This window comes from Bos mutus, chromosome X, assembly GCF_027580195.1.
Source record: "Bos mutus isolate GX-2022 chromosome X, NWIPB_WYAK_1.1, whole genome shotgun sequence".
Classification (NCBI taxonomy): Eukaryota; Metazoa; Chordata; class Mammalia; order Artiodactyla; family Bovidae; genus Bos; species Bos mutus.
The window spans coordinates 56,481,059-56,495,047 of NC_091646.1; the positions used below are offsets into that span (position 1 = coordinate 56,481,059).

At 36.8% G+C, this 13,989-nt stretch overlaps 1 protein-coding gene across 1 annotated transcript in view; it reads right to left on the bottom strand.

The window, feature by feature from the left end:
* Positions 1-13,989, bottom strand: part of DACH2 (dachshund family transcription factor 2) — an 864,952-nt gene that overhangs the window by 136,032 nt on the left and 714,931 nt on the right. The window contains exons 7-8 of the mRNA XM_070366582.1: positions 13,337-13,472; positions 3,130-3,213 (exon numbers count right to left, since the gene is read on the bottom strand). Of these exons, the coding sequence (XP_070222683.1) occupies positions 3,130-3,213; positions 13,337-13,472 (220 nt within the window). The remainder of the gene's footprint in view (positions 1-3,129; positions 3,214-13,336; positions 13,473-13,989) is intronic.

Consider the following 13,989-nt stretch of genomic DNA (forward strand, 5'->3'; position numbering starts at 1 on the left):
GTATGAAACGAGTCGCCAGTCCAGGTTTGATGCACGATACTGGATGCTTGGGGCTGGTGCACTGTGATGACCCAGAGGGATGGTATGGGGAGGGAGGAGGGAGGAGGGTTCAGGATGCGGAACACGTGTATACCTGTGGCAGATTCATTTTGATATTTGGCAAAACCAATACAATATTGTAAAGTTTAAAAATAAAATAAAATTAAAAAAAACACAGAGGATTATCTCTGTAATATCACTGTCCAAAAAGAATGCAGCTTCTTTTAATAAAATGAAATTACATGATATAATACCTTGAAAAAAAAAAAAAGCAAGAATAAACAAGTGAGACCCAATTAAACTTAACAGCTTTTGCACAACGAAGGAAACTATAAGCAAGGTGAAAAGACAGCCTTTAGAATGGGAGAAAATAACAGCAAACAAAGCAACTGACAAATAATTAATCTCAAATATATATAAGCAGCTCATGCAACTCAATTCCAGAAAAGTAAATGACCTAATGAAGAAATGGGCCAAAAAATTCAACAGACATTTCCCCAAAGAAGATCTACAGATGGCTAACAAACACATGAATAGTTGCTCAATGTCACTCATTATCAGATAAATGCAAATCAAAACTACAATGGAGTACCATCTCACGCTGGTCAGAATAGCTGCTATCAAAATGTCTACAAACAATAGATGCTGGAGAGGGTGTGGAGAAAATGGAACCCTCTTATGCCATTGGCTAGAATGCAAACTAGTACAGCCATTATTGAGAACAGTTTGGAGATTCCTTAGAAACCTGGTAATAGAACTGTCATATGACCCAGCAATCCCACTGCTGGGCATACACACCAAGGAAACCATGTGTACCTCAATGTTCATCGCAGCACTGTTTACAATAGCTAGAACATGGAAGCAACCTAGATGTCCATCGGCAAACAAGTGTATAAGAAAGTTGTGATACATATACATAATGGCATATTACTCAGTTCTTAAAGAGAATTCATTTGAGTCAGTTCTAATTAGGTGGATGAAACTGGAGCCTGTTATACAGAGTGAAGTAAGTCAGAAAGAAAAACACCAATACAGTATATTCACACATATATACAGAATTTAGAAAGATGGTAACAATAACCCTATATGTTAGAAAGCAAAGGAGACACAGATGTAAAGAACAGACTTTTGGACTCTGTGGGAAAAGGAGAGGGTGGGATGATTTGAGAGAATAACTTTGAAACATGTATATTACCATATGTGAAATAGATTTCCAGTCCAGGTTTGATGCATGAGACAGGGTGCTCAGGGCCAGTGTACTGGGACGATTCCAAGGGAAAGGATGGGGAAGGAGGTGGAGGGGGTGGTTCAGGATGGGTAACACATGTACACCCATGGCTAGTTCATGTCACTTTATGGCAAAAGCCACTACAATATTGTAATTAATTAGCCTTCAATTAAGATAAATAAATAAATTTTAAAAATAGAGAAATAAAAATTTAAGAAACAAAAAATAAAATAAAACAGTGACCCTAAACCAAATAAATCAAGGAATGAATAAATCAGAAAAAAAGATAAGCTTTCCATTATAACTGAATAAATGCAGTTTAATATGTCACTCTTGTCTATTAATATCCTCATCAGGATGTGTGACCAATCTATTTCAAATGAGTATAACTGTGCCATTCCACAGCAAGAGACTCAGAAATGGCAGTGCATACCACTGTGTATTTTTATGAAATTCAGTTACTGTACATCTGTACTAGCACTCCAGCTGATTTTTCATTAGACGTAGCAGTGTGTCCTTGAGCATTGCAGCACACAAGCCAGTCCTAAATGCCACTGTGACTTATGGGGTTTGCAGTTCTGATGGAATCATGTGTATCATGTACAGCTTGAGATTTTCCTAGAAAATCTGCTTTACTACCAAGCTGTCCTTCAAATTGTCATCACTTGCTGGGAAAGAGGTTTCAGGAACAAATTGTTGCTGAGTTATGAATGAAGTTTCATCTTTAACTACAGTTCCATTACCTCTGTAAGTGTTTGGGTAATTTAATATACTAAACTTGACTTCTTCCACTCTGACAACTTTTCTGAAATCAAGCATTTACAACTTGGGCCCCAGAAAGTACAGTCTTTGAATAAGAAAAGACAAAACATATGGCAAGAAAACCAAACATGGTTCGATGAAATTAAAATCCTAGAATATTCCAAATTCTAACTAAAATGCTCATCTAGGTAATTAGAAAGCAAGTTAAGTCTAGAGAAAAAGTAAAAGAAAATTCTCCGTCAACTCCTCAGCTGTTCATGGAGGTTTTTTTTTTTTTTTTCCTACATATTATCAGCATCTTTATTAAAGACAGAAAAATGCATCCTAATAGTGAAGTACAGTCAGACCATCTGGTGATCTGACAAATTACCTATTAGCTTATGTTCTTTAGCTTAGAGTTAATAAATTCATGATGACAATCATAGTGCATAGCCTATAACATATGCCGATATATTTTCCTTTACTCTTACCTTAAGTCTTTTAAACAAAGTTGTACTCAGTTTTCATATCAAGGAAATGTGACTGAAATTCTTACTCTCCCTACCTTCTTCAAACAGATATCCTAAGAAAAAATTGGATGCTGTGCAGAAATTACACATTTGTCAGTTGATTACAAGCCAGATTGATGTCATCATTCTAGGTAAATACATGATTGGAGTAGCTTGCTAAAATTTCATTTGAAATGTCTAAATCAGCATATACTTTTAAAATCACTTTTGCATGTTGAGGGTAACATCTTCCTGCATGACAGCAACTCAAGTTTTTCAAACATAACCATAAAATGATGATTAATTTAAATATAGTCAACAAAGTACAAACATAATAAAAAGAGAATCAGATGTCTCTAATCAGGCATAATATAAAGAGCTTAGGGTAAAACTTCCAACCACAGGCACTAAGAAACTTCAGGTTAATATGTTATTTATAATATCAAATAAAATTCAGGTAAATATTATTTTTAATACTAAAAGAATTTATCCAAAGTCAGTATAGATCTATTCTGACTGAGGGAAATGTGTATACAATATACCGCAATAGGGTGTTAAGTGAGCTAGTGTCCAATCTTTATATGTACATTAAATAAGCAAAAATTATTTTACCTTTATTTTCCCTTTGGAATTTTTTGATAGTTGGTCCAGTATCCTGGTCAACAATAAGGTCCTCTCTATTGTTGGGCATCATAACTATAAGTAAAAGATTTAAGTGAGTAATTCTCTTGCAAAATACGCAAAAGAAAAGCAGAAAAGCATTGCATAAATAGCTATTTTACCACAATAAATAACTAACAGGAATTTTATACACTTCTACTTATGAACCACTGAAAAGATTTTTGTTGGTATGATGATCATGCAATTTAAAAATCAATAAGCTGCTCAATCACGATTTTTAAAGTATAATTAATGCATAGTACATATATAATTTCTAACATATTTCTTTAAATCATTTAAAATATATCCTCTTTTAAAATTCATGTGCAAATTAGCTATTTACCTCTATAATCAATAATTCCAAAAATGCTTCTGAAATGAATTTTGCATTTAATCTTATGAGTTTAAAATAATTATGATTCAAATGTACCTTACAGAGTTTTTGCAAATATATAGCAAAATTAATAGATATGATATAATTTTCTGGTCGTTGTTGTAAGTACTTCACAAAACATTTATATTGAAAGAGGAAAATCATGACAATTTCAGTTTATCACTTAATATTCCTTATTTATACTTTATTAAAATATTATATAGCACCATCAATAAATATGGTCACTTTAAAACAAAAATCATCAAAACTTTTTATGCAGTTATAGACAATCTCATCATGCTTCAACAATTGCTGAATGCACATAAAGAGTATAATTGCTGTCAGTGTAATTAGAAATACTTTATGTTGTCAAGATTTTTTTTTATAATACTATACTGCTTTGACATATTTTATTTATAAACATAAGACATCCTTTAAAATATGTGTATGACAGTTCAGTTCAGTCACTCAGTCATGTCCAACTTTTTGTGACCCCATGAATCGTAGAACACCAGGCCTCCCTGGCCATCACCAACTCCCGGAGTTCACTCAAACTCACGTAAATCGAGTCGGTGATGCCATCCAGGCATCTCATCTTCTGTCATCCCCTTTTTCTCCTGCCCCCAATCCCTCCCAGCATCAGAGTCTTTTCCAATGAGTCAGCTCTTTGCATGAGATGGTCAAAGTATTGGAGTTTCAGCTTTAGCATCATTCCCTCCAAAGAACACCAAGAGCTGATCTCCTTCAGAATGCACTGGTTGGATCTCCTTGCAGTCCAAGGGACTCCCAGGAGTTTTCTCCAACACCACAGTTCAAAGGCATCAATTCTTCGGTGCTCAGCTTTATTCACAGTCCAACTCTGACATCCATACATGACCACAGGAAAAATCATAACCTTGACAAGGCGGACCTTTGTTGGCAAAGTAATGTCTCTGCTTTTCAATATGCTATCCAGGTTGGTCATAACTTTTCTTGCCAGGAGTAAGCATCTTTTAATTTCATGGCTGCAGTCACCATCTGCAGTGATTTTGGAGCCCAAAAAATAAAGTCTGACACTGTTTCCACTGTTTCCCTATCTATTTCCCATGAAGTGATGGGACCAGATATCATGATCTTTGTTTTCTGAATGTTGAGCATTAAGCCAACTTTTTCACTCTCCTCTTTCAATTTCATTAAGAGGCTTTTGAGTTCCTCTTCACTTTCTGCAATAAGGGTGGTGTCATCTGCATATGTGAGGTTACTGATATTTCTCCTGGCAATCCTGATTCCAGCTTTTGCTTCTTCCAGCCCAGCATGTCTCATGACGTACACTGCATATAAGTTAAATAAGCAGGGTGACAATATACAGCCTTTACGTACTCCTTTTACAATTTGGAACCAGTCTGTTGTTCCATGTCCAGTTCTAACTGTTGCTTCCTACCTGCATATAGGTTTCTCAAGAGGCAGGTCAGGTGGTCTGGTATTGCCATCTCTTTCAGAATGTTCCACAGTTTATTGTGCTTCACACAGTCAAAGGCTTTGGCATAGTCAATAAAGCAGAAATAGATGTTCTTCTGGAACTCTTGCTTTTTCCATGATCCAGCGGATGTTGGCAATTTGATCTCTGGTTCCTCTGCCTTTTCTAAAACCAGCTTGAACATCTGGAAGTTCACAGTTCACGTATTGCTGAAGCCTGACTTGGAAAATTTTAAGCATTACTTTACTAGCGTGTGAGATTAGTGCAATTGTGCAGTAATTTGAGCATTCTTTGGCATTGCCCTTCTTTGGGATAGCAAGGAAAACTGACCTTTTCCAGTTCTGTGGCCACTGCTGAGTTTTCCAAATTCGCTGGCATATTGAGTGCAGCACTTTCACAGCATCATCTTTCAGGATACTAAATAGCTCTCCTGGAATTCCATCACCTCCACTAGCTTTGTTTGTAGTGATGCTTTCTAAGGCCCACGTGACTTCACATTCCAGGGTGTCTGGCTCTAGGTGAGTAATCACACCATAGTGAACATCTGGGTTGTGAAGCTCTTTTTTGTACAGTTTTTCTGTGTATTCTTGCCACCTCTTCTTAATATCTTCTGCTTCTGTTAGGTCCATACCATTTCTGTCCTTTATCGAGCCCATCTTTGCATGAAATGTTCCCTTGGTATCTCTAATTTTCTTTAAGAGATCTCTAGTCTTTCCCATTCTGATGTTTTCCTCTACTTCTTTGCATTGATCGCTGAGGAAGGCTTTCTTATCTCTTCTTGCTATTCTTTGGAACTCTGCATTCAGATGCTTATATCTTTCCTTTTCTCCTTTGCTTTTCATGTCTCTTCTTTTCACAGCTATTTGTAAGGCCTCCCCAGACAGCCATTTTGCTTTTTTGCATTTCTTTTCCATGAGGATGGTCTTGATCCCTGTCTCCTGTATAATGTCATGAATCTCAGTCCATAGTTCATCAGGCACTTTATCTATCAGATCTAGTCCTTTAAATCTATTTCTCACTACCACTGTATAATCATAAGGGATTTGATTTAGGTCATACCTGAATGGTCTATTGGTTTTCCCTACTGTCTTCAATGTAAGTCTGAATTTGGCAATAAGGATTTCATGTTCTGAGCCACAGTCAGCTCCCGGTCTTGTTTTTGCTGACTGTATAGAGCTTCTCCATCTTTGGCTATAAAGAATACAATCAATCTGATTTTGGTGTTGGCCATCTGGTGATGTCAATGTGTAGAGACTTCTCCTGTGTTGTTGGAAGAAGGTGTTTGCTATGACCAGTGCCTTCTCTTGGCAAAACTCTATTAGCTTTTGCCCTGCTTCATTCTGTATTCCAAGGCCAAATTTGCCTGTTACTCCAGGTGTTTCTTGACTTCCTACTTTTGCATTCCAGTCCCGTATAATGAAAAGGACATCTTTAGGGATTTTAGTTCTAAAAGGTCTTGTAGGTCTTCATAGTACGTTCAACTTCAGCTTCTTCATCAGTAGTCGTTGGGGCATAGACTTGGATTACTCTGATATTTAATGGTTTGCCTTGGAAACAAACAGATCATTCTGTTTTTTTTTTTTTTTTTGTAGAAATATACTGGAACTTTATTTTTTTTTAATTTTATTTTATTCTTAAACTTTACATAATTGTATTACTTTTGCCAAATATCAAAATGAATCCACCACAGGTATACATGTGTTTCCCATCCTGAACCCTCCTCCCTCCTCCCTCCCCATACCATCCGTCTGGGTCGTGCCAGTGCACGAGCCCCAAGCATCCAGGATCGGGCATCGAATCTGGACTGGCATCTCGTTTCATACATGATATTTTACATGTTTCAATGCCATTCTCCCAAATCTTCCCACCCTCTCCCTCTCCCACAGAGTCCATAAGACTGTTCTATACATCAGTGTCTATTTTGCTGTCTCGTACACAGGGTTATTGTTACCCTCTTTCTAAATTCCATATATATGCGTTAGTATACTGTATTGGTGTTTTTCCTTCTGGCTTACTTCACTCTGTATGATAGGCTCCAGTTTCATCCACCTCATTAGGACTGATTCAAATGTTCTCTTTTTAATGGCTGAGTAATACTCCATTGTGTATATGTACCATTGCTTTCTTATCCATTCATCTGCTGATGGATATCTAGGTTGCTTCTATGTCGTGGCTATTATAAACAGTGCTGTGATGAACATTGGGGTACACGTGTCTCTTTCCCTTCTGGTTTCCTCAGTGTGTATGCCCAGCAGTGGGATTGCTGGATCATAAGGCAGTTCTATTTCCAGTTTTTTAAGAAATCTCCACACTGTTCTCCATAGTGGCTGTACTAGTTTTCATTCCCACCAACAGTGTAAGAGGGTTCCCTTTTCTCCACACCCTCTCCAGCATTTATTGCTTGTAGACTTTTGGATCTCAGCCATTCGGACTGGTGTGAAATGGTACCTCATAGTGGTTTTGATGTGCATTTCTCTGATAATGAGTGATGTTGAGCATCTTTTCATGTGTTTGTTAGCCATCTGTATGTCTTCTTTGGAGAAATGTCTATTTAGTTCTTTGGCCCATTTTTTGATTGGGTTATTTATTTTTCTGGAGTTGATCTGTAGGAGTTGCTTGTATATTTTTGAGATTAGTTGTTTGTCCGTTGCTTCATTTGCTATTATTTTCTCCCATTCTGAAGGCTGCCTTTTCACCTTGCTAATAGTTTCCTTTGTTGTGCAGAAGCTTTTAAGTTTAATTAGTTCCCATTTGTTTATTTTTGCTTTTATTTCCAATATTCTGGGAGGTGGGTCATAGAGGATCCTGCTGTGATGTATGTGGGAGAGTGCTTTGCCTATGTTCTCCTCTAGGAGTTTTATAGTTTCTGGTCTTACATTGAGATCTTTAATCCATTTTGAGTTTATTTTTGTGTATGGTATTAGAAAGTGTTCTAGTTTCGTTCTTTTACAAGTGGTTGACCAGTTTTCCCAGCACCAGACCCACCTCAAAACAGGGGACACATACAGACTGAAAGTGAAGGGCTGGAAAAAGATTTTCCATGCAAATAGGGACCAAAAGAAAGCAGGAGTAGCAATACTCATATCAGATAAAATAGACTTTAAAACAAAGGCTGTGAAGAGAGACAAAGGTGGTCACTACATAATGATCAAAGGATCAATCCAAGAAGAAGATATAACAATTATAAACATATATGCACCCAACACGGGAGCACCACAGTATGTAAGACAAATGCTAACAAGTATGAAAGCAGACATTAACAATAACACAATAATAGTGGGAGACTTTAATACCCCACTCACACCTATGGATAGATCAACTAAACAGAAAATTAGCAAGGAAACACAAACTTTAAATGATACAATAGACCAGTTAGACCTAATTGATATCTATAGGACATTTCATCCCAAAACAATGAATTTCACCTTTTTCTCAAGCGCACATGGAACCTTCTCCAGGACAGATCACATCCTGGGCCATAAAGCTAGCCTTGGTAAATTCAAAAAAATAGAAATCATTCCAAGCATCCTTTCTGACCACAATGCAGTAAGATTAGATCTCAATTACAGGAGAAAAACTATTAAAAATTCCAACATATGGAGGCTGAACAACACGCTGCTGAATAACCAACATATCACAGAAGAAATCAAGAAAGAAATCAAAATTTGCATAGAAACGAATGAAAATGAAAACACAACAACCCAAAACCTGTGGGACACGGTAAAAGCAGTCCTAAGGGGAAAGTTCATAGCAGTACAGGCATACCTCAAGAAACAAGAAAAAAGTCAAATAAATAACCTAACTCTACACCTAAAGCAACTAGAAAAGGAAGAAATGAAGAACCCCAGGGTTAGTAGAAGGAAAGAAATCTTAAAAATTAGGGCAGAAATAAATGCAAAAGAAACAAAAGAGACCATAGCAAAAATCAACAAAACCAAAAGCTGGTTCTTTGAAAGGATAAATAAAATTAAACCATTAGCCAGACTCATCAAGAAACAAAGGGAGAAAAATCAAATCAATAAAATTAGAAATGAAAATGGAGAGATCACAACAGACAACACAGAAATACAAAGGATCATAAGAGCCTACTATCAACAATCATATGCCAATAAAATGGACAACGTGGAAGAAATGGACAAATTCTTAGAAATGTACAACTTTCCAAAACTGGACCAGGAAGAAATAGAAAATCTTAACAGACCCATCACAGGCACGGAAATTGAAACTGTAATCAAAAATCTTCCAGCAAACAAAAGCCCAGGTCCAGACAGCTTCACAGCTGAATTCTACCAAAAATTTAGAGAAGAGCTAACACCTATCCTGCTCAAACTCTTCCAGAAAATTGCAGAGGAAGGTAAACTTCCAAACTCATTCTATGAGGCCACCATCACCCTAATACCAAAACCTGACAAAGATCCCACAAAAAAAGAAAACTACAGGCCAATATCACTGATGAACATAGATGCAAAAATCCTTAACAAAATTCTAGCAATCAGAATCCAACAACACATTAAAAGATCGCATACACAATGACCAAGTGGGCTTTATCCCAGGGATGCAAGGATTCTTCAATATCCATAAATCAATCAATGTAATACACCACATTAACAAATTGAAAATAAAAGCCATATGATTATGTCAATAGATGCAGAGAAAGCCTTTGACAAAATTCAACACCCATTTATGATAAAAACTCTCCAGAAAGCAGGAATAGAAGGAACATACCTCAACATAATAAAAGCTATATATGACAAACCCACAGCAAACATTATCCTCAATGGTGAAAAATTGAAAGCATTTCCTCCAAAGTCAGGAACAAGACAAGGGTGCCCACTTTCACCATTACAATTCAACATAGTTTTGGAAGTTTTGGCTACAGCAATCAGAACAGAAAAAGAAATAAAAGGAATCCAAATTGGAAAAGAAGAAGTAAAACTCTCACTATTTGCAGATGACATGATCCTCTACATAGAAAACCCTAAAGACTCCACTAGAAAATTACTAGAACTAATCAATGACTATAGTAAAGTTGCAGCATATAAAATCAACACACAGAAATCCCTTGCATTCCTATACACTAATAATGAGAAAACAGAAAGAGAAATTAAGGAAACAATTCCATTCACCATTGCAACGGAAAGAATAAAATATTTAGGAATATATCTACCTAGAGAAACTAAAGACCTATATATAGAAAACTATAAAACACTGGTGAAAGAAATCAAAGAGGACACTAATAGATGGAGAAATATACCATGTTCATGGATTGGAAGAATCAATATAGTGAAAATGAGTATACTACCCAAAGCAATTTATGGATTCAATGCAGTTCCTATCAAGCTACCAACGGTATTCTTCACAGAGCTAGAACAAATAATTTCACAATTTGTATGGAATGACAAAAAAACCTTGAATAGCCAAAGCGATCTTGAGAAAGAAGAATGGAACTGGAGGAATCAACCTACCTGACTTCAGGCTCTATTACAAAGCCACAGTTATCAAGACAGTATGGTACTGGCACAAAGACAGAAATATTGATCAATGGGACAAAATAGAAAGCCCAGAGATAAATCCACGCACATATGGACACCTTATCTTTGACAAAGGAGGCAAGAATATACAATGGATTAAAGACATTCTGTCATTTTTGAGACTGCACCCAAGTACTGCATTTCAGACTCTTTTGTTGACTATGATGGCTACTCCATTTCTTCTAAGGGATTCCTGCCCACAGTAGTAGATATAATGTTCATCTGAGTTAAATTCACCCATTCCAGTCCATTTTAGTTCACTGATTCCTAGAATGTCATCATTCACTCTTTCCATCTCCTGTTTTACCACTTCCAATTTTCATAGATTCATGGACCTGACATTCCAGGTTCCAATGCAATATTGCTCTTTACAGCATTGTACCTTGCTTCTATTACCAGCCACACACACAACTGGGTGTTGTTTTTGCCTTGGCTCCATCCCTTCATTCTTTCTGGAATTATTTCTCCACTGATCTCCAGTAGCATATTGGGCACCTACTGACCTGGGGAGTTCCTCTTTCAGTATCCTATCATTTTGCCTTTTCATACTGTTCATGGGGTTCTCAAGGCAAGCATACTGAAGTGGTTTGCCATTGCCTTCTCCAGTGGACCACATTCTGTCAGACCTCTCCACCATGACCCATCCATCTTGGTTGGCCCCACCAGGCATGGTACTCTAAAATTTCCCTATGTGCTCTGCTTATAACCAGTACTCTAAATAATTCTCTCTCTCCTTTTACTCTCCACCCCCTCCCTCATCAATACAAAGATTATTCTAATAGAAGAATATGTGTTTCTTGATTGCTTAATGGTCATTTGGCTATATCCTAAGACTCCCTTTAATCAGTTGCACACAATATTGTAACAAGTAAATTAGGCTTTATCCACAGAAGAGAGTTAAGCTAGAAAACCTCTGTCACTTCTTCCAGGAATTAAATTTACTCCAGTATGGATATTAGCTAAAAGTTCTAATTCAGTGGTTCTTAACTCTGGCTGCACATTAGAATATTCTGAGGATATATTGAAAAGCAAAACAGAACGCTGCTGTTAGGCTCTATACTACACCAGGTACATGAGACTGAGCGTGTGGCCTGGGCATCCATATTTGTAAACCTTCCATAGGCGATCATAATGGGGAGACAGTTTTGTGAGTCACTGAGATCACTACAAAGCTAAATAGCTACAAAGAATACATAAAATTGAGAAGCTAAATGAGACTTGGATGAATTTCCACAAGAGTGAAATCATCTTTATCCTTTCCCAGAACAAATCCAGAATGTAAAACCTTCCCTAATCCCTCAAATTCCTTTCTTCCCCCACAAAAACATTATTTTGGACAGACTTGAGATGATCATTATTATGAATTGTAAAAATTTAGAATTTACATGAAATAAATATTCCTATAATAAGATTAAAAGAAGAGCAGAAATTATTTTCCCTAGAGGAAATGGATACCTACAAAATTGGACTTGTGTAGGTATAGAAGATTAACAAAGATTTTACTTAGCTCACCTGACTCATAATTATCATATATTATATGAAAATTAGTTATAGCTGAATGCAGTGGGTAACATCTGTATGCCTGAGTAGGATCAGACAGCAGTTGATAAGCAATCAAGGTAAAGCCACAGAGAAAAAAAATAATGTTTATCCATCACATTTCCTTAGTGCTTTAAATTTCTGAAGTATTTTCCCACATATTATTTCATTAGACCTCACAAAACTCCAGTGCAATAGGCAGAGCATTAATCATATCTATGCATGTGTGTGGGTTCCAGGTCACTTGAGTCGTGTCTGACTCTGCAATGCCATGGACTGTAGCCTGCCAGGCTCCTCTATCCATGGGATTCTCCAGGCAAGAATACTGGAGCGGGTTGCTATGCCCTCCTCCAGGGGATATTCCTGACCCAGGTATCAAACACACATCTCTATGTCTCTTGAATCGTCAGGCAGGTTCTTTACTACCTAGAAGCCCAATCATATTCATATGTTAGGTAAAGATACTCATGGTGGTTAAGTGACATACCCAAGATGTCATAGCTAATTAGTGCCAGACTGTGGCTAGATTAGAGTCTCCAGTATACCAGATCACTGAAAATAATATTATACTATTTATGGAACAATGTCCTAGGTGTAAGACTTCTGAAACAATTAAAAAATGTGTGAAAAATCATGCCAAATATTAGATCAAATATTTTTTTTATCTAAATTATTGTTGCTGTTGTTCAGTTACTAAGTCGTGTCTGACTCTTTGTGACCCCATGGACTACAGCACATCAGGTTTCCTGGTCCTTCACTATCTCCCAAAGTTTGCTGAAACTCATGTCCATTGAGTCAGTGATGCCATACAACCATCTCATCCTCTGTTAACATTAAAATTGTTGAGATTATTGCAAATCATATATTGATTCACTTTTTAATCACTCTTACATAATCAACTGCACAAAATATATTTTATCATCCATTATTCAAAGGGTGCTGTGAATATAGCAAGTGATTTGTGTCACACTAGCTGCTAAATACCAACATATTGAATTAACCTATATTCTATAAAACTCCCATCAAATTGTTCCCATCAGATCCAGTGATACATTATTTAAGACTCTTCTGGAGAACAAACTACTAACATTTTTGTTGTTGTTGTTCATATGACTTTTCCAATAACAATTCACCATTTTAAAAAACCATTTAAATCAAGGAGGCATCAGCTCCCCCAGATTTTTCCCCCTTCACTATTGCCTAATGAAGAATTTCCTGAAAGATTATCTTTCAGTTCCTTGCTTCAGGTGAGATACTCACCTATTCTCTCTGAATGGTGATCCATCTGAGAGGGAGAGCTGGACACGCTGCTGCTGGGGTGGGAGGAGGTCTGGCTCCCAGGGCGATGACTCTCTTCCGGAGAGGGAGCAGGAGAAGGACTCTGTGGAATCCGTTCCTTATATAAAAGGAAATACAAAAGGAAATGTCATCTCGCACCGAGTTTTTGATGTTGGTGGAATCCATAACGTTAGAAATGTTGACCTCTCATCTTTAAACTGAGTATATACCTGATTTTAAAATACCTGATCATAAACATGTATCTTTAAACAAAACCATATTTTTTGATATTGGGAAATTAATGGGATATTGTGAGGTTTAAATAAAATAAGAATGTGAAAGGCCTCAGTGCTATTTCAGATACATGGTAGAACTCAAGAAAGGTTAACTTGCACTTCCTTTCCTAGGAAATTCACCAATCGAATTTATGAGGTGAAGTGATTATTATTAGTGAAGGTTTGTTATTATAAGCTTCTACAATGATATAACGTTCAAGCCATAACTTGGAGGGTGAGCCTACTACCTGAGTAAGAAGATCTCCCAAAGGTAAACACTTGGAACATTGGAATAAAACTCAAAAACAGTGGGAGGACCTGGTACATGTTGTGTCTTTCTGCACTGAAAACATTATGGCA